Source organism: Anomaloglossus baeobatrachus (genome assembly GCF_048569485.1).
Source record: "Anomaloglossus baeobatrachus isolate aAnoBae1 chromosome 3 unlocalized genomic scaffold, aAnoBae1.hap1 SUPER_3_unloc_1, whole genome shotgun sequence".
In the NCBI taxonomy this organism is placed as follows: Eukaryota; Metazoa; Chordata; class Amphibia; order Anura; family Aromobatidae; genus Anomaloglossus; species Anomaloglossus baeobatrachus.
Window position 1 is genome coordinate 553,199 of NW_027441780.1, and position 27,756 is coordinate 580,954.

The 27,756-nt window shown below is 47.3% G+C and overlaps 1 protein-coding gene across 2 annotated transcripts in view; it reads right to left on the reverse strand.

The window, feature by feature from the left end:
• Positions 1–1,635: 1,635 nt before the first annotated feature.
• The window catches only part of LOC142258701 (uncharacterized), a 279,057-nt gene continuing 252,936 nt past the window's right edge, over positions 1,636–27,756 (reverse strand). The window contains exons 1-3 of one of the 2 annotated variants that reach the window (XM_075331322.1): positions 18,840–18,903; positions 7,384–7,484; positions 1,636–2,797 (exon numbers count right to left, since the gene is read on the reverse strand). In XM_075331322.1, coding sequence (XP_075187437.1) covers positions 1,638–2,797; positions 7,384–7,484; positions 18,840–18,859 — 1,281 coding nt within the window. In that variant the 5' untranslated portion in view covers positions 18,860–18,903 and the 3' untranslated portion in view covers positions 1,636–1,637. Of the gene's footprint in view, positions 2,798–7,383; positions 7,485–18,839; positions 18,904–27,756 lie in introns of those variants that run through there. The other variant, XM_075331323.1, reaches the window with a different exon arrangement.

The following is a 27,756-nucleotide window of genomic DNA, read 5'->3' on the forward strand; positions in this document are numbered from 1 at the left end:
ACTTGTAGGCTCTGTATGTATGTATGTATAGGAGACACCCCTCTGAGACAATAAAGTATCAGAAGTAGCTCTCCCTTTGTCTCAAATAAATAAAAGATTACATCATCATCACTCATTTATATAAGACTATAAACTTTTTAGTTTCACATTCCTGAACTTCACTTTTAACAAAGAAACTGAAACTATACAAGTCCTTATCTAAAGTAAACAGGAGGTCTCTGCTGCATTACACCAGGGAAGACACAGAACAGACTCTTATGGTCATGTCACACACGACGACAGCGACGACATTGTCACTGCTAAGTCGCCATTTTCTGTGACGTAGCAGTGACCGTGCTAGCGATGTCGCTGTGTGTGACATCCTGCAACGACCTGGCCCCTGCTGTGAGGTCGCCGGTTGTTGCTGAATGTCCTGGACCATTTTTTGGACGTTGCTCTCCCGCTGTGAAGCACACATCGCTGTTTGTGACAGCGACAAACTAAACGTGCAGGGAGCCGGCTTCTGCGGACGCTGGTAACCAAGGTAAATATCGGGTAACCAAGCAAAGGCTTTGCTTGGTTACCCGATATTTACCTTTGTTACCAGCGTCCGCAGCTTCTTGAAGCCGGCTGCCTGCTCCCTGCACACGTAGCCAAGGTACACATCGGGTAACTATAAGCAAAGCGGTTTGCATGTTAATCCGATGTGTACTCTAGCTACGAGTGCATTCAGCCAGCGCTAAGCGGTGTGCGCTTGTAACAAAGGTAAATATCGGGTAACCAAGCGAAGCACTTTGCTTGGTTACCCGATATTTACCTTAGTTACCAAGCGCAGCATCGCTTCCACGCGTCGCTGCTGGCTGGGGGCTGGTCACTGGTCGTTGGTGAGATCAGCCTGTTTGACAGCTCACCAGCGACCAGGTAACGACGCAGCAGCAATCCAGATAAGGTCAGATCGTCGTCGTGATCGCTGCTGCGTCTCTACGTGTGACCTAGGCTTTAAGGTCCCGTCACACACAACGAGATCGCTAACGAGATCGTTGCTGCGTCACCGTTTCTGTAACGCTGTAACGATCTCGCCAACGATCTCGTTATGTGTGACACCTACCAGCGATCAAGCCCCTGCTGTGAGATCGCTAATCGTTGCCGAAGGGTCCAGAGCATTTTCTTCAAAGGTGATGTCCTGCTGGGCAGGACACATCGCTGTGTTTGACACCTAACAATGACCTCCTATACAGTTCGCTCATCGTTACTTCATCGTTGGTAAGGTCTGACTGTGTGACATCTCACCAGCGATCTCCCAGTGACTTACCAGCGATCCTTATCAGGTCACATCGTTTTCGGGATCGCTGGTAAGTCGTTACATGTGACGGGGGCTTTACACAAAGACAAAATGGAGTGTAGATTTAACAAAATGAATTCTGCTCTCATTCAAGCAATACACAAATGGATGAGTAAAGCATACAACTTGGCTATAAAAAAAAAAAAAAGAAAAAAAAATTCACCATCAAAAATTAAAAAAAATGTGTAAAAAAAATGAATAATTTGTAAATGATCCATTATAAAAAGTACACAACCGTAATGACATAAAATGAACTCTTTATTAACAGATAGTAAAAGTCTATTAATATTTACTAAAACAGACATTCTATTCATGACTATGGCTTCACTCCTGTGTGAATTCTTTCATGTGTAATAAGATGTGCTTTCCGAGCAAAACATTTCCCACATTCTGAACATGAATATGGCTTCTCACCTGTGTGAATTCTCTCATGTCTAATAAGATGTGCTTTCAGAGCAAAACATTTCCCACATTCTGAACATGAATATGGCTTCACTCCTGTGTGAATTCTCTCATGTGTAATGAGACTTGATTTGGCAGCAAAACATTTCTCACATTCTGAACATGAATATAGCTTCTCTCCTGTGTGAATTCTCTCATGTCTAATAAGATCTGATTTGCAAGCAAAACATTTCTCACATTCTAAACATGAATATGGCTTCACTCCTGTGTGAATGCTCTCATGTGTAATGAGACTTGATTTGTCAGCAAAACATTTCTCACATTCTGCACATGAATATGGCTTCATTCCTGTGTGAATTCTCTCATGTCTAATAAGATATGATTTCCGAGCAAAACATTTCTCACATTCTGAACATGAATATAGCTTTTCTCCTGTGTGAATTCTCTCATGTGTAATGAGACTTGATTTGGCAGCAAAACATTTCTCACATTCTGAACATGAATATAGCTTCTCTCCTGTGTGAATTCTCTCATGTTTAACAAAATCTGATTTGCAAGCAAAACATTTCTCACATTCTGAACATGAATATGGCTTCACTCCTGTGTGAATGCTCTCATGTGTAATGAGACTTGATTTGTCAGCAAAACATTTCTCACATTCTGCACATGAATATGGCTTCATTCCTGTGTGAATTATCTCATGTCTAATAAGATGTGATTTCCGAGCAAAACATTTCTCACATTCTGAACATGAATATAGCTTCTCTCCTGTGTGAATTCTCTCATGTTTAACAAAATCTGATTTCCAAGCAAAACATTTCTCACATTCTGAACATGAATATGGCTTCACTGCTGTGTGAATGCTCTCATGTGTAATGAGATTTGATTTGTTAGCAAAACATTTCTCACATTCTGCACATGAATATGGCTTCATTCCTGTGTGAATTCTCTCATGTGTAATAAGATGTGATTTCCGATCAAAACATTTCCCACATTCTGCACATGAATATGGCTTCGCTTCTTTGTTACTTTCACTTTCCTTAGCATTCTGTGTGGAACTACTGGTACCGTTATCTGCCATAAATAAAATTGAAGGTTATAAGCTTTTAATAATATAACCTCAAACATACACAGACACACATAAATCCATACAAATTCCAAAGAAAGTGTGTAGTGTTCTACTTTAAAAGGCCTATGTGACAGAAAATACCCAAAATGACATCATTTTAAAAACTGCACCCTTCGAAGTGCTCAAAACGACATTCAATAAAACATATCTACAAAAGCATATCCAGTGGCACTCAATAATATAAGGATACTTTGGCATTGCATTACTGCTGTAGGAATATTAGAAAAAAGGGATTAATACATAGGTAATGAGAAAAATGAGTAAAACGACATAGGCATTGCATTACTGCTTTAGAGATATTTGTAAAGTGAGATTCTTAGCTCATGTATTGACCAATCCATGTGAGCCAGATAACCGTGACAAGCACCTGACCAAGCACTCTGCCCTATAGCCAGGGTGTGTCCACCATCTTATTTAGCCAGGAAGCAGAAATGCAGATTTTTAATCACACATAGAGGCATTTAAGGTTAGGTTCCCAATATAATGAGATCACCTTGTCAAGGTGATCGGCCTCACATGGATTTGCCAATACATAAGCTAAGAAGCTCTCTTTGCAAATATCTCTGAAGCAGTAATGCAATGCCTATGTCTTTTTACTCATTTTTCACATTAGCAATGTATTTATCCCTTTTTTGTAATATTCCTACAGCAGTAATGCAATGCCAAAGTACACTTGAGATGCGGCACAGAAATGAAAGCAATATGGAAGGAAAAAAAATAAACATTTTAATTTTTCCCACAAAAGTGTTGCTTTAGGCTAAGTTCACATTTCCGTTGTTTTGTATCAGTCACATGCGTCGCTTGACGCATGTGACTGATGCGCTGTTCAACGCTGTACAGCGGATGACAAAGAACAGGATTCTTTGTCGGATTCCGTTGTGTGCGGGGGGCGGAGTTCGGGGGGGGAGGGGAGCCGAGAGGGGCCGTGGCACTGAGGACGTCAGTGCCGCAGGGACTGCAGGACAGGTGAGGGACTGCAGGACAGGTGAGAGAGAGAGAGAGAGAGAGAGAGAGAGAGAGAGAGAGAGAGAGAGAGAGAGAGAGAGAGAGAGAGAGAGAGAGAGAGAGAGAGTGTGTGTGTGTGTGTGTATACACACATGCTGAATGCGGGAGGGGGCGGAGCCGAGCGGGGGGCGGGGCCAGGCGCTGAGGATGTCAGTGGAAGTGCTGCGGTCTGCATGGCTGGGGACAGGTGAGTGTATGTGTGAGTGAGTGAGTGTGTGTATGTGCATGTATGTATGTATGTATGTATGTATGTATGTGTGTGCACATGCAAAGTGCGGGAGGGGGCGGAGCCGAGCGGGGGCGGGGCCAGGCGCTGAGGATGTCAGTGGAAGTGCTGCGGTCTGCATGGCTGGGGACAGGTGAGTGAGTGAGTGTGTGTATGTGCATGTATGTATGTATGTATGTATGTGTGTGCACATGCAAAGTGCGGGAGGGGGCGGAGCCGAGCGGGGGGCGGGGCCAGGCGCTGAGGATGTCAGTGGAAGTGCTGCGGTCTGCATGGCTGGGGACAGGTGAGTGTATGTGTGAGTGAGTGTGTGTATGTGCATGTATGTATGTATGTATGTGTGTGTGTGCACATGCAAAGTGCGGGAGGGGGCGGAGCCGAGCGGGGGGCGGGGCCAGACGAGGGTGTCAGTGGCAGTGCTTGTCTGCATGGCTGGGGACAGGTGTGTGTGTGCGTGTGTGTGTGCATACATGTGCGGAGTGCGGGAGGGGGCGGGGCCGAGCGGGGAAGTGTCGGCCTCCCTGCACACGTAACCAGCCTAAATATCGGGTAACAGCAAAGCACCTGATGTTTACCTTGGTTACCCGATATTTACCTTGGTTACGGGCCTACACCGCTTAGCGCTGGCTCCTTGCACCGTAACCAGGGTAAATATCGGGTAACCAACCAAAGCTGGTGACGTGTGCAGGGAGCCAGAGAGCATGCGCAGCGAAATCCGACGGATCTCGCTGCTCAAAAAACATTACATGCTGCGTTCCCCCCGCCCGGCGGTCAGTCGTTCCATGACTGATCAGTCAGGCGGAGGGTGCAACGCAGCATCATCAGTCACAATCCGCTGCTCATACAAGTCTATGGGAGCAGCGGAATCCACTAAACGGATTCCGTTGTTTACAAGAGCAGCGGATTGTGACTGATAGATTTTAGCGGAAATGTGAACTTAGCCTTAACCACAAATTTTCATTTTCCCAAGGGTAAGATGAGAAAATGGACCATATAATTCTGTTGTGCAATTTCTCATGTGTACGCCAATACCCCAGGACTCGGAAGGGAAGGAGCAACATTTTACTATTGGAGAACAAAATTAGCTGAAATAGAGGATGCCATGTCACGTTTGTAAAGCCCTTGATGTGCCTAAACAGTGGAATCACACCCCACAAATTATCTCATTTTGAAATCTACACCACTGAAGGAATGTATCTAGGTGTGGAGATCATAGGAGTACCGTTATATAGGGCAAGGGGTCTTTAGCCGACCCCCAGCTATTATGGCGACCCATATGCACCCAATGATAACTGTTGCTGGGGGTGTTGGATATGTGGAACGTTGTACCCCATAGGCTGCGAGCTGAAAATGCTGCTGTCAAAGATCGAAAAGTTAACAGCAGCCGGTGAAGCTTACCTCCACTGAATAACTGAATAGACATCATCTGCTGGCAATAATGGAGACAGCTTCTGAGCCGCAAGAAGCAATAGGATGTAATAATACATTGGATATTGAGAAGGAGTTAAAGATAACCTGGCAGCTACAAAAACACTATTTACCTGCAGATATAGTGGTAATCTGAGTACCTAGCATTTAAATATCTATCTGGTTTATTGGAACAGTGTGTGACACTAGTCACTGCATGGACAAGCCGTGAGGCAGGGTTATCAATCGTTCCGGGGTCAGATACAAAGAGAACATGCCGTGAACTAAGAGGAAAGGCAAAGGCGTAGTCAGGTCTGGGGTCAGAATATAAGGAGGATAGCGGATCAGGGCAAATGAATGGTCTGAGGAGGTCCAAGGTCTGGCAACTATAGATCAGAGCACGATAACCAAGGCCATGTGTCATGTGGTGTTCAAGCTCAGTGACTGCTGCTAAGAGCAGTTCTACTACTTCATATGTGAGGCCGTTTGGCACATTTTATAAAAATATTTTAGTGTTAGGACTGCCCCAACTGAGATTTGCCGTGGAGTTGCGGGGTGGTTCAAGAAATTGCAATTTTTTTGCCAAAAATCTCATATTTATAATAAGTACAGTTGGAATTTGTAGTGCACATTTAGTGCTGGCTTTTTGTTTTACCTGCAGTTATAGTGGTAATCTGAGTACCTAGTATTTAAATGATATCTATCTGGCTTATTAGAACAGTGTGTGACGCTAGTCACTGCACGGACAAGCCGTGAGGGCAGGGTTATCAAACGTTCCGGGGTCAGATACAAAGAGAACATGCCGTGAACTAAGGGGAAAGACAAAGGCGTAGTCAGCTCTGGGGTCAGAATATCAGGAGGATAGCGGATATGGGCAAATGGATGGTCAGAGGAGGTCCAAGGTCTGGCAGCTATAGATCAGAACACAGCACAGATAACCGAGGCCCACATTCGCATGGAGCCGTGGTGGCGTCGGACTCTGTTCACAAGCAACCTGAAATTAGTTGCTCAGCCTCAGCTGAGTGTTTTACACTGTTTTCCAGTCCTGTGGAGTGGTTTGTGGCTCCTTGAGACTCAGGGGACTAATTTCTATTCAGCTGTCTTCTCCCTATTTAAGGTTTGAGATATTACTTGTTACTGCAGATGATACCTTCAGTTTATGCTCCTGTGATTCCAGTCTTTGTGGCGATCCTTTGTGGGGTTTGCATCTCCAGTCCCGGTGTGGGGGGGGGGGTGTTAGATCAGGGTTTGGACAGGAGTTAGTCTTACGCTGGCAGTCCAGACCTGGATACCATCAAGCCTACCTCTGGGATAAGGGACAGCACAAAGTCCCTAGTCTGAGGGCCTGTTTCAGGGGGGGGGTCTCTTCTCCAGTTACCCCGGCACCTCCGTGATACCCTGGTTTTGGGACTACTCAGCTAAGTAACTGATCAATCATTCAGAACAGGGAACCCCTGAAGAAACCAAACAACTCCCACTTTCAGATTGGACAGTTGAGCTGTCGCTCAACAAACTAACAGCTTGGCACGGCCCTGATTCCATAGAGAGGCAAAATTGTCACTCACTGCGCCCAAGACAGCGGAGAGATTGTGACACAGTGCCTGCAAGGAGAAAATGCAGTTACATTCTCCCAGCAGCTGCTCACTTTCAGCCTCTCCTACTGTGCTGGTGACTGCAACAGTCACCACTCACTACATAGTGGGTGCACAGTAATCAACCCTCTTGTTCCTTGGCTGACAGCCTGTGAGCGGTAAGTGTTACTGTTTCCCGCACTGCATCGGTGACTGTATACGAGCGGCAGCAGGGAGAATGTAACTTCATTTTCTCCTTGCAGCTGGGAATGTGACTGTTCTCTTTGTTATTTAATGGTGACTCTTCACTGAGGAGGGTTACCTGTGGAAAGGTCTCTACTCCGTTCATCACTCCACACATCCATTTCTCCTTTTTCCATTGTGTCTGCAGCGTTCTGCATATCTTTTCCCTGAATTTCAAAGCTGTAAAACAAATAATGTAAAAGTCAGGAACAGAAGGAAAAGTCATGTGGAAGGTTCTAGATGGGCGCTTCTGCTACCAGAGCCATATGATACCTGAGACCAATCCATGCATGGCCTCTACGCCTCCTATATCCCCCGTGCGGCCCCAGAGTCAGTTCAGCAGGGATAGACGCAGACGTGGCAGGATCCACTTAGTGTGGTACATTATGACATTGGGATTTCCTTCATTGTTTTGTCTTCACAATTTGGACGCCCTAATGCTAATTTTTCGGTCATTTTATAATTGTTTTAGTCAACAATATTGTATTTTTGAAAGCTTTCTTTTTGAGTTAGATTAGTTTTATTCAATTTTTTTTTCTTTAACCCCTTCACCCCCGGCCACTAAAACACTCTAATGACCGGGCCATTTTTTGCAATTCTGACCAGTGTCACTTTGACAGGTTATAACTCTGGAACGCTTCAACAGATCCTGGCGATTCTGACATTGTTTTTTCATGACATATTGTACTTCATGTCAGTTGTAAATTTAGGCCGATATTTTTTGCGTTTATTTGTGAAAATTTAGGAAATTATGCGAAAATTTTGAAAATTTCGCAATTTTCAAACTTTGAAAATTTATGCCCATAAATCTGAGAGATATGTCACACAAAATAGTTACTAAATAAAATTTTCCACTTGTCTACTTTACATCAGCGCAATTTTCGAAACAATTTTTTTTTTTTCGTTAAGAAGTTAGAAGGGGTCAAAGTTCATCAGCAATTTCTCATTTTTTTTTTTAGGGACCACATCACATTTGAAGTGACTTTGAGAGGCCTAAGGGACAGAAAATACCCAAACAATTTCTCATTTTTTTTTTTAGGGACCACATCACATTTGAAGTGACTTTGAGAGGCCTAAGGGACAGAAAATACCCAAAAGTGACCCCATTCTAAAAACTGCACCCCTCACACTGCTCAAAACCACATCCAAGAAGTTTATTAACCCTTTAGGTGCTTCACAGGAACCAAAGCAATGTGGAAGGAAAAAATGAAAATTTTACTTTTTAACCCCTTCACGACCTTTGACGGATCTAGCCGTCATGGTGCCCTGGTACTTAAAGACCCATGACGGATAGATCCGTCATGGCGAAATCGCGGCCCCGGAGCACCGGGCACCGCGATCGGTTTTAAAAAACTGTAGATTCGGGAAGGAGAGGACTTGTACCTGACCTCAGGAGGGGTGGTGTCTCCTTCCCGGACCTACGGAGGCTGTGATTGGCTGACGAACGCCGTTCAGCCAATCACAGCCAGTGTTATGTTTCAGCCATTGAAAATGGCTGAAGCATTGAAATCCAGCTATGTCAGTGCTGCTGCAGCACTGGCCATTGGCTGGAGCTCAGTGAGCTTTACTGCACCCGCCCCCAGCTCTGATTGGAGAGATCGGCCTTGTGACCGATTTCTCCAAGCAGCACCGTGCCTCTGGGACCGGGTGAGCTCGCTGTAGGAGATCGCTCTCCTCAGCGTCTCCCTCCGTGGAATCTGAGGAGAGCGATCCCTGCGGGTGCCCATCTGTAAGTCACAGCCCCCGATCCACCGCTGCCCTGCTCCATGTGCTTTGCCCCTGCTCTCCCGCTGCGCTCCTGCATATGACGCCGCTACTCTCCCGCTGCGCCCCTGCATGTTATGCCACTACTCAGCAGTAAGAGCAAGCGGCGTCAGATGCAGGGGGTGGCGCAGCGGGAGGAGAGCGTCACGGCGGCCGCTGCACTCTCCCCATCAGCCGCTCCACCGCCCCAGCATCTGCCACTCCCCTCTCCCCATCAGTCACTGCTCTCGCTCCATCTGCTGCTCCACCGCCCCAGCATCTGCCGCTCCCCTCTCCCCATCAGTCACTGCTCTCGCCCCATCTGCTGCTCCACCGCCCCAGCATCTGCCGCTCCCCTCTCCCCATCAGTCACTGCTCTCGCCCCATCTGCTGCTCCACCGCCCAGCATCTGCCGCTCCCCTCTCCCCATCAGTCACTGCTCTCGCCCCATCTGCTGCTCCACCGCCCCAGCATCTGCCGCTCCCCTCTCCCCATCAGTCACTGCTCTCGCCCCATCTGCTGCTCAACCGCCCAGCATCTGCCGCTCCCCTCTCCCCATCAGTCACTGCTCTCGCCCCATCTGCTGCTCCACCGCCCAGCATCTGCCGCTCCCCTCTCCCCATCAGTCACTGCTCTCGCCCCATCTGCTGCTCCACCGCCCAGCATCTGCCGCTCCCCTCTCCCCATCAGTCACTGCTCTCGCCCCATCTGCTGCTCCACCGCCCCAGCATCTGCCGCTCCCCTCTCCCCATCAGTCACTGCTCTCGCCCCATCTGCTGCTCCACCGCCCAGCATCTGCCGCTCCCCTCTCCCCATCAGTCACTGCTCTCGCCCTATCTGCTGCTCCACCGCCCCAGCATCTGCCGCTCCCCTCTCCCAATCAGCCACTGCTCTCTCCCAATCAGCCGCTCCACTCTCCCCAGCATCTGCCGCTCCACTCTCCCCAGCATCTGCCTCTCCACTCTCCCCAGCATCTGCCTCTCCACTCTCCCCAGCATCTGCCTCTCCACTCTCCCCAGCATCTGCCTCTCCACTCTCCCCAGCATCTGCCTCTCCACTCTCCCCAGCATCTGCCTCTCCACTCTCCCCAGCATCTGCCTCTCCACTCTCCCCAGCATCTGCCGCTCCACTCTCCCCAGCATCTGCCGCTCCACCGCCCAAGCATCTGCCGCTCCCCTCTCCCCATCAGCCACTGCTCTCCCCTGCATCTGCCGCTCCACTCTCCCCTGCATCTGCCGCTCCACTCTCCCCTGCATCTGCCGCTCCACTCTCCCCTGCATCTGCCGCTCCACTCTCCCCTGCATCTGCCGCTCCACTCTCCCCTGCATCTGCCGCTCCACTCTCCCCTGCATCTGCCGCTCCACTCTCCCCTGCATCTGCCGCTCCACTCTCCCCTGCATCTGCCGCTCCACTCTCGCCTGCATCTGCCGCTCCACTCTCGCCTGCATCTGCCGCTCCACTCTCGCCTGCATCTGCCGCTCCACTCTCGCCTGCATCTGCCGCTCCACTCTCGCCTGCATCTGCCGCTCCACTCTCGCCTGCATCTGCCGCTCCACTCTCGCCTGCATCTGCCGCTGCACTCCCCAGCATCTGCCGCTCCCCTCTCCCCATCAGCCACTGCTCTCTCCCCATCTGCCGCTCCACTCTCCCCTGCATCTGCCGCTCCACCGCCCCTGCATCTGCCGCTCCACTCTCCCTTGCATCTGCCGCTCCACTCTCCCTTGCATCTGCCGCTCCACTCTCCCTTGCATCTGCCGCTCCACTCTCCCTTGCATCTGCCGCTCCACTCTCCCCTGCATCTGCCGCTCCACTCTCCCCTGCATCTGCCGCTCCACTCTCCCCTGCATCTGCCGCTCCACTCTCCCCTGCATCTGCCGCTCCACTCTCCCCTGCATCTGCCGCTCCACTCTCCCCTGCATCTGCCGCTCCACTCTCCCCTGCATCTGCCGCTCCACTCTCCCCTGCATCTGCCGCTCCACTCTCCCCTGCATCTGCCGCTCCACTCTCCCCTGCATCTGCCGCTCCACTCTCCCCTGCATCTGCCGCTCCACTCTCCCCTGCATCTGCCGCTCCACTCTCCCCTGCATCTGCCGCTCCACTCTCCCCTGCATCTGCCGCTCCACTCGCCTGCATCTGCCGCTGCACTCCCCAGCATCTGCCGCTGCACTCTCCCCATCAGCCGCTGCACTCTCCCCATCAGCCGCTGCACTCTCCCCATCAGCCGCTCCACCGCCCCTGCATCAGCCACCGCACTCTCGCACAGTGTGCGGCTGTGTCGGGTGATGCGATGCGAGATTTGTGCATTGCTCTCACGTGTGGCGCTTGCCTTAGTGTCAGTTGCAGATGCATATATTTATTTTTTTTTTTACTGACGTCTGTATTTTTTACTATGCCAAACTAATGTTTCTTTGTATTGGGGGGGTCTAGTTTCCAACATGGGGTCACATGTGGGGGAGCTCCACTGTTTGGGCATATCAGGGGGATCTCCAAACACGACATGGTGCGGCTAACGATTCCAGCTAATTTTCCATTTAAAAAGTCAAATGACGCTCCTTTCCTCTGGAGTTCTGCCGTGCGCCCAAACAGTGTTTTTCTGCCACATATGAGGTATCAGCGTACTCAGAACAAATTGCCCAACAAATTTTGCGGTCCACTTTATCCTGTTACCCCTGTACAAATTAAAAAATGGAGCCTAAAATAACATTTTGTGGAAAAAAAAAAGTATTTTTTTGTTTTTATGCCTCAATGTATGAAGCACGTGAGGGTTCAAAGTGCTCATTACCCATGTAGATTTATGCCATGGGGGTTTAGTTTCCAAAATGAGGTCACTTGTGGGGGAGCTCCATTGTTTAGGCACCTCAGGGGGTCTCCAAACGCAACATGGCGTACGCTAATAATTCCAACCAATTTTGCTGTGAAATGGCGCTCCTTCTCTTCTGAGCCCCGCTGTGTGCCCAGACAATTACTTTCCACCACATATGAGGTATCTGTGTACTCAGGAGAAATTGCACAATACATTGTATGGTGCATTTTTTCCTGATACCCTTGTGGAAAAAAAAGCTACCTGGTTGAAATAACAATTTCATGGTAAAAAAAAAATATATATATTTTCACGGCTGAACATTCTTAACTTTTGTGAAGCCTCCAGGGGTTCAAAGTGTTCAGTAAACATCTAGATAAATTCAATGAGGGGTCTAGTTTCCAAAATAGGGTCACTTGTGGGGGAGCTCCATTGTTTAGGCACCTCAGGGGGTCTCCAAACACAACATGGCATCCACTAACGATTCCAGACAATTTTGCGTTTGAAAAGTCAAATGACGCTCCTTGTCTTCCGAGCCCTGCTGTGCGCCCAAACATTTGATTTCCACCACATATGAGGTATCTGTGTACTCAGGAGAAAATGCACAATACATTTTATGTTGCAATTTTTCCTGATACCCTTGTGAAAAAAAAGCTACCTGGTTGAAGTAACAATTTCGTGGTACTTTTTTTTTTTTTTTATTTTCATTGCTCAAAGTTATTAACTTTTGTGAAGCCCCCAGAGGTTCAAAGTGCTCAATAAACATCTAGATAAATTCCATGAGGGGTCTAGTTTCCAAAATGGGGTCACTTGTGGGGGAGCTCCATTGTTTAGGCACCTCAGGGGGTCTCCAAACGCAACATCGCATCTGCTAATTATTCCAGACAATTTTGCTTTCAAAAATTCAAATGATGCTCCTTCTCTTCCGAGCCTTGCCGTGCGCCAAAACAATTGATTTCCCCCACATATGAGATATCGGTGTACTCAGGAGAAATTGCACAATTAATTTTATGGTGCATTTTTCCTGATACCCTTGTGAAAATGCTAAATTTTATGGCTAAAGTAACATTTTTGTGTAAAAAAGTAAAATTTTCATTTTTTCCTTCCACATTGCTTTGGTTGCTGTAAAGCTCCTAAAGGGTTAATAAACTTCTTGGATGTAGTTTTGAGCAGTGTGAGGGGTGCAGATTTTAGAATGGGGTCACTTTTGGGTATTTTCTGTCACCTAGGCCTCTCAAAGTCACTCCAAATGTGATGTGGTACCTAAAAAAGTTTTTTTGTAAATTTTGTTGGAAAAATGAAAAATTGCTGATGAACTTTGAACCCTTCTAACTTCCTAACGGAAAAAAATTTTGTTTCGAAAATTGCGCTGGTGTAAAGTAGGCAAGTGGGAAATGTTACATAGTAACTATTTTGTGTGACATATCTCACAGATTTATGGGCATAAAATTTCAAATTTTGAAAATTGCGAAATTTTCAAAATGTTCGCCAAATTTCCAAACTTTTCACACAAACGCAAAAAATATCGGCCTAAATTTACCATTGACATGAAGTACAATATGTCACGAAAAAACAATCTCAGAATCGCCAGGATCCGTTGAAGCGTTCCAGAGTTATAACCTGTCAAAGTGACACTGGTCAGAATTGCAAAAAATGTCCGGGTCTTTAAGGTGAAAACAGGCTGGGGGCTGAAGGGGTTAACACAAAAATTATACTTTAGCCATAAAATTTTCATTTTCACAAGGGAGAAAAGAGAAAGTGCACCATACAATTTATTGTGCATTTTCTCCTGAGTACGCTGATACCCCATATGTGGTGGAAATCAATTGTTTGGGCGCACAGCAGAGCTCGGAAGGGGGAAGAAGCTCCATTTGAATTTTTGAACGCAAAATTAGCTGCACTCATTAGCGGACGCCATGTCGGATTTGAAGACCCCCTGAGGTGCCTAAACAATGGAGCTCCCCCACAAGTGACCCCATTTTGGAAACTAGAGCCCTCAAATAATTTTTCTAGTTGTTTGGTGAGCACTTTGAACACCTGGGGGCTTCACAGAAGTTTATAATGTTGAGCCGTGAAAATATATATTTTTTTTTTTACCACAAAACTGTTGCTTCAACTAGGTAGCTTTTTTTTCACAAGGATACCAGGAAAAAATGCACCATGAAATTTATAGTGCATTTTTTCCCCGAGTACGACGATACCTCATATGTGGTGGAAAGTAATTGTTTGGGCGCATGGCGGGGCTCAGAAGAGAAGGAGCACCATTTGACAGCAAAATTGGTTCAAATCATTAGCGGATACCATGTATCGTTTGGAGACCCTCTGAGGTGCCTAAACAATGGAGCTCCCCCACAAGTGACCCCATTTTGGAAACTAGACCCCCCAAGGAGTTTATCTAGATGTTTAGCAAGCCCCAAGGGGCTCCACAGAAGTTGATAATGTTGAGCCATGAATACAATTTTTTTTTTTTCACCACAAAACTGTTACTTGAACAAGGTAGCTTTTTTTTTTTACACAAGGGTATCGGGAAAAAATGCACCATAAAACGTATTGTGCAATTTCTCCTGAGTACGGAGATACCTCATATGTGGTGTAAAGTAATTGTTGGGGTGTATGGCGAGGCTCAGAAGAGAAGGAGCACCATTTGACAGCAAAATTGGTTGGAATCATTAGCGGACGCCATGTCACGTTTGGAGACCCCCCTATGGTGCCTAAACAGTGGAGCTCCCCCACAAATTACCCCATATTGGAACTAGACCCCTCAAGGAATTTATCTAGATGTTTGGTGAGCCCCTTGGACCCCCAGGGGCTCCACAGAAGCGTTGAACTGTGAAAATTATTTTTTTTTTTTACCACAAAATTTTTGCATCAACCAGGTAGCTTTTTTTTTTTTTTTTTTTTACAACGGTATCAGGAAAAAATGCACCATAAAACGTATTGTGCAATTTTTCCCGAGTGCGCAGATACCCCATATGTGGTGGAAAGTAATTGTTTGGGCGCATGGCGAGGCTCAGAAGAGAAGGAACGCCATTTGACTTTTCAAACGCACAGACGCGGTGCACTGATCGGCTGCTGCAGGACACACGGTCGGATGAGATACAAAAAGCGTCTGGGATACGGAAAAAAGTCACGCCAAAAATTGAGCAGGGATGCCAATCCGTTATGTGCATCCCTGATCAGCGCTCAGCGGGACGCACGGACAGATGCGATACAAAAAGCGTCTGGGATACGGAAAAAAAAAGTATCGCATCTGTCCGTGCGTCCCGCTGAGCGCTGATCAGGGATGCAGATAACGGATCGGCATCCCTGCTCAATTTTTGTCGTGACTTTTTTTTCCGTATCCCTGACGCTTTTTGTCACGCCAAAAATTGAGCAGGGATGCCGATCCGTTATGTGCATCCCTGATCAGCGCTCAGCGGGACACACGGACAGATGCAATACAAAAAGCGTCGGGGATACGGGAAAAAAAAGTCCCGCCGAAAACTGACCACAGATGCAGATACGTTATCTGCATCCCTGATCAGCGCTCGGCGGGACGCACGGATGCATAAGGTGTAAAAATGGACAGGGGATAGAGGAAAAAAAAGAAAAAAAAAAAAAGTTATACTCACAGTACCCAGAGGGTTAGCAGGAGGATCACTGACCAGAAGAACTGCAGGAGGAACAGAAGGCAAGGAACAGCTTTACAGGAGCAGCAGGCAGGACGTTGGACAGATCAGCAGAAGACCCAGAAAGAAGGACCCAGTGATGGAGGCAGATGTGATCAGGCCAGTGAAGGCAGGTAAGAGGACGTCGGGGGGACAGCAGAGGGGGAGGTGAGAGCAGAGGGGGAGGTGAGAGCAGAGGGGGAGGTGAGAGCAGAGGGGGAGGTGAGAACAGAGGGGGAGGTGAGAGCAGAGGGGGAGGTGAGAGCAGAGGGGGACAGCAGAGGGGGAGAGCAGATGGGGAGGGAGAGAGCAGAGGAGGAGGGAGATACCGGAGGAGCTGCAGAATAGAAATAATGGAGGAGGCAGGCAGATCGGGATGTCGGCAGGCAGATCGGGATGTCGGGGGGCAGATCGGGATGTCGGGGGGCAGATCGGGATGTCGGGGGGCAGATCGGAATGTCAGGGGGGGGGCAGATCGCAAGGGGCACGGGCAGGGGGCATCACGGAAGCGCGCAGGGGTCATCGCGGGAGCGCGCAGGGGCTGCAAGGTGAGCACAATACTCACCGCTCCTGCTCCACGTGACAGCGGCGGCGTGGTACCACTAGTACCAGCCAGTCCACGCTGCATACATGCTGGGGGGAGGCTCCCCAGACCAGCACAGGCCTGGGGAGGGCGGCCACCTGCAGATCAGACCGCCCCACTGCACACTGATTGGAGCGATTGCGCGTCATAGCACGATCGCTCCAATCAGTGCTGCAGGGGCTGGGGGCGGCATGTTTGAGATCCACCTATGATCTGCTGCAGCTACTACAGCACCTCACATTATTTTTGCCGAAATCAGTGCGAAAGATGTGGTTGGCGGTTCAGATTTGAACAGCCAATCACATCGATCGTCGATGGGGGGTGGCGATGCCACCCCCCCCTGTGGTCAAGCAAAGGTCCCTTGCTGTAAGAAACAGCAGGGGACATCATTTGAAAGCCGTTGCTATGGCCACAGCAATCAAATGAACTTTAGGCAGTAAAATTACGTCCCTGGTCGTTAAGTCACGTTAAAATAGGACGTAATTTAACTGCCCGCGGTCGTGAAGGGGTTAAAGGAGTTGTCCGACATAAGCGCAAACATTTTTTGTAAGCTATTCTGTGCTGTATTGTCATATAAGGCTACATGCGCACGCTGCAGTTTTTTCTGCACACAAACTGCAACCAAAACTGCACCTTGTCAGAGTGAGCCTGGAAATGTCCCAAAAACGCTTGTAATATAGGTGCGTTTTTAGTGCGTTTTTAGTGCGTTTTTTTGAAGGAGAAACAAAATATGATAGGAAAGGATAACGGATAGATAGCTAGAATACATGATAGATAGTAAAAAATAGAAAGACTAGCTAGATGGATAGATAGCTAATAAGAACATATAGATTAGATAGTAAGAAAGAACAGAAAGAATACATAGAAAGAAATAACTATTTAGCCAGCTTGGTTAGCTGTTTTTTATTGTTGGGGTGGCTGGGGGTAAAAAAAATAACATGGGGTCCCCCCATTTTTCATATCCAGTACAGGAACAGCAGCAGCTGCAATCCTCAGCTGTCTGCTGTACCTTGGCTAATTATGAAAAATAAAGGGGATTCCCCCCTTTTTTTTTTAATTATTTGATTAAAAAAAAAAAAATTACGTGGGATCCCCTCATTTTTCAAATACCAGCCAAGGTGCAGCAGATAACTGGGGGCTGATATTATTAGGGTGGAAAGGGCCATCATTATTTGGCCCTTTCCAGCCTAACAATAGCAGCCCACAGCCGCCGTAGAAGTGGCATATCCATAAGATGCAACAATTCTGGAGCTGGATCCGGCTCTTCCCGTTGCCCTGGTGCGGTGGCTATCGGGGTAATAAGGGGTTAATGGCAGACCATAGCTGCCACTAAGCCCTAGGTTAGTGATGTTATGCGTCTATGAGACACCCCACATCACATCAAAACAACCAAAAAAATCCTTTATTTGAAATAAAATAAAAAGCCCCTTCTTTCACCACTTTATTAACCCCCAAAACACCCCTCGAGGTCCGAAGTAATCCACACGAGGTCCCACGACGCTTCGAGCTCTGCTACATCCCTGTCCTGTCACAGCCAGTGATCATACAGCATGGCTGCCAGCTGTGAGTGTGGACAGAGCTGCAGCGATCAGAATGAACTAGGGTGAATCCCTGACGTCACAGCTACAGCTCCCGCAGTACGGCGGGTGTCGCAGCAATGACATCACAGGTTCACTGCGGTTCAAGCCTGATGTCCTCCAGCTGTCACAGCAAACTACCCGAGTGTCAGCGGTGCCATCACTCAGGTGTTTGCGGTCACAGTTCAAGTCCTCCACCGCTGATAGAGCGACTCTCTTCAGTGCTGTACGATGTAGACACGCCCACCGCGGCTGTGATTGGTTGCAGTCAGACAGCTGTCACTTAGCATGGGGGCTCGTCTGACTGCAACCAATCACAGACGGGGGGAGGAGTCAATATGTATGAGGCTAATGAGCGGGTCCGAAAGATGAGAGGCGGGGGAGCAGTGTGACAGCTGTGATTGGTGAGTATGTACTGCTTGGGGAGAAAGAGAGAGAGCGCAAGAGAGACAGAGAAACCAACACAGGCACCGACATGTCAAATTCACTCCAGCATTGGTTTTGTCATTCTGGAACTAAGTTGGTGAGCTGCGTTTCTGTTGACAAAACCGCAGGTAAAACGCATGCAAAATGCACCAATTTGATAGCATGCATTTTACCTTGTCTTTTTGATGCCCTCATTGATTTCAACGGGTGAAAAAAGGTTGACAAAAACAAAACGCAAGAAAGTATGAACATGCTGCGTCGTTTTTGTCACAAACGTTTGACAAAAAAAACGCTGACAAATAAACTGCAAGGTGCACATTACAAATCTAGTAGTAAATAGCAAAAAGTACCATCAAATACACCCCAAAAGGGACTATATATCAAAAACAGCAAAGGGGTGACAAGTCCATAGAAAAAAACAAACCTAAAAATTAACTTTTAATTTGTGTATTAAAAAATGACAAAAAAGTCATTAGATAAAACGTGTCAATAAAAACAGAAGACACACAGTCCGCACCAGCCACCAAGCTCAAATGGGCTAGGGACAGGCGTCAGGCACAAACAAAATCGTCCCAAATACCCAGATATATAATCAGGACATTAAACCCCACATCACCCACACAAGGAACCGCTTTTTTGACAGGTGATATGGTTCAGAATAATGGGACTTATAACGCTGGTAAGAAACCGGTACAGTAAAGCAGAGTACCCACCTTCCTCACTACAATGTGGGTCCCCCCAGAAAAAAAACGGTCTTACCTCATTAGAATGATGGGCATCAGTACAGAGGTCAAGGCTCAGGATAATTGGTCACCATCCAGTGGTGTCATAAATACCAAATCACACCTCGTTTCTCATAGATTATTATAGGGAACACGCATCCTCCCAACGCGTTTCGTTTCAGAAAACTCTACAGGGGAGTCTCTCAAAAGATGCTCTGCACATCGTCATTATTGTGACGTATATTCTAATATGGTGCCCCAACGGACTGTAAACAAATAAAAGACAATAATAAGCCCAAAGTCCATAAAGCTGAAGACGAAAAGGTCAGTGATTCTATCAAAGTGTTCTCACCAGACACGTCCTTCACATTCAAACATAAGCAAAATGTGCCGCACTGTCAGCTGTGGGCAGCGCCATTTTATAAAGCCCACGCATGCGCAGTGTAATCCAGACACGTCAGTGACGTCAATACTGGGGATTCTGTCCCCGGAAGTAGCCCGTCACCGCTCCTGGTGTCGGCTGCATCGTAACAGAGGTGCCGCCCACCTTAACCCACAACAGCCCGCTAAGGACAGTGAGTGCTTGGAACAACAAAATACCCACTGAGGAGAGAAACCAATCCTCAATATTGTACGTAGTGCTAGCGTTCCAGCATAGCGCATAACCGGGGCTGTGGAGTCAGAGTCGTGGAGTTGGAGCTCATTTTGGTGGAGTCGGAGTCGGTATAAAATGCACCGACTCCGACGCCTTAAATATATAATAAATTGGGGACAGTAGTGCAATGCAGAATGTGCTGAATATTTTACTAAATAATAACATTTAGTATAATGCTTATATTTAAGTGAAAAATGTATTGTAGTGCAATGTGAACATCAGACATTTAATTATTTTTATGATACAATAATCAAGATATTTGGATAGAACATAAAATATATTTATTGGAATACAACTTTAGAACACAAAAAACTGTAATAAATTGTAAATATGTAATATACAGTAGATTACACATATATCGTGTGTGTGTATATATATATATATATAATATATATATATATATATATATATATATATATATATATATATATATATATATATATATATATATATATATATATATATATATATATATATATATATACACACACACACACAAAGATACAGGGCTGTGGAGTCGGTAAGCCAAACCTTCGACTCCGACTCCTCAAATTCTCTTGCACCGACTCCGACTCCGGCTCCGACTCCGGCTCCGGCTCCTACATATATTGCTTATAGTTAGGTGAAAAATTTATTGTAGTACATGAATATGTGTATGTGAACATCAGACATTTAATAATTTTTATGATACAATAATCAAGATATTTGGATAGAACATAAAATATATTTATTGGAATACAACTTTAGAACACAAAAAACTGTAATAAATTGTAAATATGTAATACACTATGTAATATACAGTAGATTACATATATATCTTGTGTGTATATACACTGTATATATATATACATACATATATATATATATATATATATATATTACATATTTAAAATTTATTAGTTTTTTGTGTTCTAAAGTTGTATTCCAATAAATATTTTATGTTCTATCCAAATATCTTGATTATTGTATCATAAAAACAATTAAATGTCTGATGTTCACATTGTACTACAATAAATTTTTCACTTAAATATAAGCATTATACTAAATGTTATTATTTAGTAAAATATTCAGCACATTCTGCATTGCACTCCTGTCCCCAATTTATTATATATTTTAGGAGTCGGAGTCGGTGCATTTTATACCGACTCCGACTCCACCAAAATGAGCTCCGACTCCGACTCCACGACTCCGACTCCACAGCCCTGACAAGATATATATGTAATCTACTGTATATTATATAGTTAATGAACAAATAGATAGGGTAACAGATGGATATTCAGTACAGTATAGAAGGCCACTCAAAATAGCAATGAATAAATATGGAAGGCTGAGTTTCATATGGCCAAACATAGTTCCAAAAAGATGACTAGTACACCCACGTAAATAACAGATATTTATTACAAAAAATTCACATATAAATAGGGGTACTGTTATTAGAAAAACTGGATTCATAAAAATGCAAAACAGTGAAGGGTTAAAGAACAAACAGAGATCACCCTTCCAGGGACCCAGACAGCATTAATCAAATGTTCTATATAGACAGACATACTGCGCAACCCATGGGGTAAAGTCTCTTAGTGAGGCCCACCAAAAAGTATAACACACAAAGGAGCCCATAGGTTGTGCATGAATTAGAGCAACTGCTTACCCATATTAAGTGTCTATATAGTAGCCGTGTCCAAGGTCCGGTAAGGAAAAGGGATCCAGTGTGGTGTGTCCCATGTATATATACCCACCATAATTGTCTCCAGATAGCCGCCGTCTAAATGCCGCATGCGCTGTGACTGTGCCCGCACCACGCGCGTCACTTCCGGGTCTCCCGGCGGAAGTGACGTTCACAATGGGAACGTCACCTCCCACCAACCGGAGCTCCTCAGTGCGCGCGCGTCTGCAGGCAGCACAGGGCATGCGAAGCCCGCGCGGCCATCTTAGGTAGTGGTAGAATCCCCATGTAAGTAACGGGTTTTTGCCCATAGTGTGGAGAGGATGTCACGTCATCGTCAAGGCACGTAAAGTACGCGCGGCCATCTTAGATGCTGGTAAAGTCCGGATATAAATACAGGGATTTGCCCATAGTGTAAAGAGAAAGTCACGTCATAATCAGGTGGAGAAAAGAGCATCATAAATATCTTAAGTGTGAAGATGCTAGCCACTAATCTACGGTGATACCCTCAATGGGGAAAGCCAATAGAGAATATATGAAAAAATAAATAATAATAATAAAGACCCTCCGGATCCACCACATGTCCCGACTCATTATAAGAGGTAACAAAGGAACACACTGCGTGCCCATGATTAGAACCCAGGCACCAGCACCAGAATGTAGAGTTTCATACACAATGGCCTGAGATCACGTAATCCACACATGGAATTTACATAGACCAATCACTGATCCCAGGTCATAGAAACACATCCACCCTTACATGCCGGTACCACAACAAAAATCAGGCATAGATGAATCAGGGACATGAAGGTGGATCCAAGAGGGATCACTGGGACAATAGACATTCTTATACAAAACAATGTCATCACACAGAAGATGACCAGGAAGACATAGACCATAGGTTCCATATAGTGACATACATCGTACTAGATACCCCATATAATCCATAAAGTAACATATATTATGACAGATGTCCCCATTCACAAAAGATAAATTTATTTCTTATTTACTTATACTACTATCATTCTCAACAATCACTATTATATCTCAATGTAATTATACATATTAAACAGTATAGACATAAATATATGTTGCCAGGAAAGGGAATCCATAATCTTGACCGTAGGTGGCATAGGCGAGATGAAGTTTAGTATCTCCACATCATATAATCCAATATGGCAGGGCAATCAGCGCATGTAAACATATAGGGAAACAGCCTTGTGGGTCACATCTCAGAAAAAAAGAAGAAAAAAGAAGGGAATTAAAATCACAATAAATTAAAAACAGCGGGACACAGAGAAGGTGAACCGCCACCAGAGAGACAGTTGCAAATCTATAAAAATGAGGAGAAACTCATTTTCTCATTCAAACCAGATGGTGTTAGGGTGCCCAAGCGCACTATCCAGCTACACTCACGCTGAGACAGCATCTTGGTGTAGTCACCGCCTCTAGTCCCCAGGTGAACGACATCAATGCCCCTGACTCTAAATTCCTTGGGATTACACCCATGTTCCAGTTTGTGATGTCGGGGCAGAGTCTTCATCTGGGGATCATCAAGACCGATGTCCACCGCAGCCAAGATGCCCCTCACATGCTCACGTGTGCGGAACCTCAATTCACGAGTGGTGAGGCCCACATAAATTTTACCACAGCCACATGTGGCGTAGTATATGACATTGCATGTTCGGCAAGTAATATGATGTTGTATTGTGAATTCGATATTGCCGTCAGCTGATAGGAAAGAGGATGCCCTTACCATATTGCGACATGCAATGCAAGAGCCGCATGGGAAGAATCCTTTTAAGGGTTCCCCCCACCAAAAATGCGAGGTATACTAGCCACATAGTGGCTCTGAACCAACTTGTCATATAGGTTGGGTGCACGCCGAGAGGTCACTAAGGGAGTAGGTGGTAATAAATCCCCAATGGATGGATCCATTTTCAGAACACCCCAATGACGTCTAAGTATTGTACACATCTCCTGCCAACGATCATTAAAAGTAGAAATGAAACGTACGGGTGGAAAAGACTCTTCCTTCTGTTTAGGTTGGGCACCAAAAGATCGGTGCGCACTGCCTGCCGCGCACGTCCAAAACCACGGCGCACACTCCTCCCACTGTAGCCTCTGGATGTAAATCTCTCCCGGAGATCCAGGGCCTGCTCCTTAAAGAGGGCATCGGTGGAACATACCCTCTTTGCCCTCAAATATTGCCCAACCGGGATTGCAGAGATCGTGGAGGGAGTGTGCGCCGAGGACGCATGCAGGAGGCTATTGACCGATGTTTTCTTGCGGCATATAGTTGTTTGGATCGAGCAGTCGGGATGCACCATGATACGAAGAGACCCGGAGACCCGGAAGTGACTCGCGTGGTGCGGGCACAGTCACAGCGCATGCGGCATTTAGACGGCGGCTATCTGGAGACAATTATGGTGGGTATATATACATGGGACACACCACACTGGGTCACATCGCCCCCCGAGGAAGCACTACAAGCGAAACGCGTCAGGGCGTTTCTCCCTTTTCCTTACCGGACCTTGGACACGGCTACTATATAGACACTTAATATGGGTAAGCAGTTGCTCTAATTCATGCACAACCTATGGGCTCCTTTGTGTGTTATACTTTTTGGTGGGCCTCACTAAGAGACTTTACCCCATGGGTTGCGCAGTATGTCTGTCTATATAGAACATTTGATTAATGCTGTCTGGGTCCCTGGAAGGGTGATCTCTGTTTGTTCTTTAACCCTTCACTGTTTTGTATTTTTATGAATCCAGTTTTTCTAATAACAGTACCCCTATTTATATGTGAATTTTTTGTAATAAATATTGTTATTTACGTGGGTGTACTAGTCATCTTTTTGGAACTATGTTTGGCCATATGAAACTCAGCCTTCCATATTTATTCATGTATATTATATAGTGTATTACATATTGACAATTTATTACAGTTTTTTGTGTTCTAAAGTTGTATTCCAATAAATATATTTTATGTTCTATCCAAATATCTTGATTATTGTATCATAAAAATTATTAAATGTCTGATGTTCACATACACATGTTCATGTACAATAAATTTTTCACCTAACTATAAGCAATATATGTAGGAGTCGGAGTCGGTGCAAGAGAAATTGAGGAGTCGGAGTCGAAGGTTTGGCTTACCGACTCCACAGCCCTGCGCATAACAATACATCAGGGTATAAAACCACCGATATTGGTAACAATAGAACTTACACAATGTACAGAACATCCTCAATTTAGTAACAGGACCAGTAAAAACAATGGTACCAGGATTTAAGAAGACAAAAATCCAGTTTCCAGATGGCATATTAACATGGATCACAGGAATTAACCCCTTAACGACCTTGGACGTACTGAGTACGTCATGGTGACATGGTGCTAAACGACCCATGACGTACTCAGTACGTCCTGGCGAAATCGCGGTCCCGGAGCCCCGGGGAGTGAAATTTGTTTACTTAAACGGTGGATTCGGGAAGGAGGGGACCTCTGCCTGACCTCAGGAGGGGTGGTGCCTCCTCCCCGAACCTACAGAGGCTGTGATTGGCTGACGAACGCCGCTCAGCCAATTACAGTCACTGTAATGTGTCAGCCATTGAAAATGGCTGACACATTGCAATCCAGCCATAATCAGTGCTGCTGTAGCACTGATGACTGGCTGGAGCTGGGTGAACTTTGTTTCACCCGCCCCCAGCTCTGATTGGAGAGACCGGCCTTGTGACCGATCTCTCCCAATCACTGTGGATCTTGTGCCGGTGACCTGTATGTGACCGCTACCCTCAGCTTCACTCCGTCCGTGAAAGCTGATGAGAGCGGTCGCTGCAGGTGCCCATCGGTAAGTTATAGCCCTACCCCCCCCCGATCCACCGCTGCTCCCCGCCGATCCACCGCTGCTCCCCGCCGATCCACCGCTGCTGCCCGCCATGCCGCTTTACACGCCGCTGTCCCTGCCCGCCACGCCGCTTTACACGCCGCGGTCCCTGCCCGCCACGCCGCTTTACACGCCGCTGTCCCCTGCCCGCCACGCCGCTTTACACGCCGCTGTCCCTGCCCGCCGATCCACCGCTGCTGCCCGCCACGCCGCTGTTCCCGCCGCTGTCCATGCCCGCCACGCCGGTTTACACGCCGCTGTCCCTGCCCGCCACGCCGCTGTTCCCGCCGCTGTCCCTGCCCGCCGATCCACCGCTGCTGCCCGCCGATCCACCGCTGCTGCCCGCCACGCCGCTGTTCCCGCCGGTGTCCCTGCCCGCCACGCCGCTTTACACGCCGCTGTCCCTGCCGCCACCGTCCCCTTTCAGTCGCACCCACCTTTTTCAGCCGCCGCTGCACCCGATCGGCCGCCGCTTCCATCGGCTGCCACTGCACCTAATCGGCTGCCGCCTTCCATGTGCTGCCTCCCCTCCCCCCCTCCATGTGCTGCCTCCCCCTCCATGTGCTGCCTCCCCCCTCCATGTGCTGCCTCCCCACTCCATGTGCTGCCTCCCCACTCCATGTGCTGCCTCCCCTCCATGTGCTGCCTCCCCTCCATGTGCTGCCTCCCCTCCATGTGCTGCCTCCCTCCATGTGCTGCCTCCCTCCATGTGCTGCCTCCCCCCATGTGCTGCCTCCCCCCATGTGCTGCCTCCCCCCTCCCTCCATGTGCTGCCTCCCCCCATGTGCTGCCTCCCCCCCATGTGCTGCCTCCCCCCATGTGCTGCCTCCCCCCATGTGCTGCCTCCCCTCCATGTGCTGCCTCCCCTCCATGTGCTGCCTCCCCTCCATGTGCTGCCTCCCCTCCATGTGCTGCCTCCCCTCCATGTGCTGCCTCCCCCCTCCCTCCATGTGCCATCGCTCTCTCCCATCAGACTCTGCCCCCCTCCCTGATCTGCTGCCTGCTCTCTCCCATCCTTTTCACCCTCCTTCATCTGCTGCCTCTTTTGTCTGCTGTGATCCTGCTGCCTAGATCCCAATCTCACCTCCCACCCCCCCCATCCTCCGCCGCTCCTCCATTCGCTGCGCCCTTTCCCATCCTCCATCCGCTGCGCCTTTTCTCATCTGCCGCTCCTCCATCCGCTGCGCCTTTTCTCATCTGCCGCTCCTCCATCCGCTGCGCCTTTTCTCATCTGCCGCTCCTCCATCCGCTGCGCCCTTTCTCATCTGCCGCCCCTCCATCCGCTGCCGCGCCCCTCTTGCATCGCATTATCCAGCGCAGGTTGCTCGCTTCCAGACAGGAGCGGATGATGCGATGCAAGACTCGTGCATAATGGCAGGCACTCATTTTATTTTTTCTGACGGCCGTCTTTATTTCGCCAAACTAATATTTTTTTGTATTTTCTCTTTCTTTCTAGATTTCCTTGTTCATCAGAGACACAAACACACACATACACTAAATAAAGTATTTTTTTTCTCACACACACAAACACTAAATAAAGTTTTTGTACACACACCACACATTCAATGTCCCGATCCCAGAGACATTATTCAGATGAGGAGGCATATGCCTTTGTTGCCTCCGAGCCTGATAGCGAGGGAGATGACCCCACATTCCTCTGTTCCTCCCAAGCCGATTCCTCCTCCAGTGACGAAGGACCACCGCGAAGACGTCGTAGGACGAGGTATCAGTCGGGGCCCAGGGGAGAAGAGCCGGGGCCCAGGGGAGAAGAGCCGGGGCCCAGGGGAGAAGAGCCGGAGCCCAGGGGAGAAGAGCCGGAGCCCAGGGGAGAAGAGCCGGAGCCCAGGGGAGAAGACTCGGAGCAGAGCGTGAGTGAACCCCAGCCCAGCACTAGTGCTAGGGACCCCCAACCTAGCGCTAGTGACCGGGTATGGACCCCAGTCCCTGAAAACTTTGCACCACAGATTCCTGAGTTTCTTCCCCAACCAGGAATCCAGTTTGATGCTACAAACCTTGGAGCAATAGACTTTTTCAAAGTCTATTTCTCTGAAGAGTTTGTCAGTCTCATGGTGGTGCAAACGAATCTCAACGCCCAACGATTTTTGGCCCAAAATGCTAACTCAGCATTTTCTAGCTGGACCCCGACGGATTCAGTAGAAATGTTGAAGTATTGGGGTCTCACTCTTCACATGGGGCTGGTGAAGAAGCCACAACTTCGCCAATATTGGAGTGTTAATATTTTATACAACACTCCAGTATTTGGCATGGTTATGACCCGTAAGCGTTTTGAGGCCATGCACAAATTTTTACATTTTAGGGACAATGCGGACAGTCTTCCCCGCGATGACCCGAATTTTGACAGGACTGTTCAAAATTCGTACCGGTCATCGAACACTTCAAAAGTAAGTTTGCTGAAGTGTATGTTCCCCAGAGGGAAATTTGTGTGGATGAATCCCTCATCCACTTCAAGGGGGAGACTGATGTTTCGCCAGTACCTGCCCAGTAAAAGGGCAAGATACGGCATTAAACTCTATAAGTTGTGCGAGAGTACCTCAGGGGTACACTCACAACTTTAGAGTTTACGAAGGGAAGGACACGCGGATCCAACCCCCAGAATGCCCACCTACTCTGGGGGTGAGTGGGAAAATTGTGTGGGATTTGATCCACCCACTGCTTGATAAAGGTTATCACCTGTATGTTGATAATTTTTATACAAGGGTCCCACTCTTCCAATCCCTCTCTTCCAGAGGT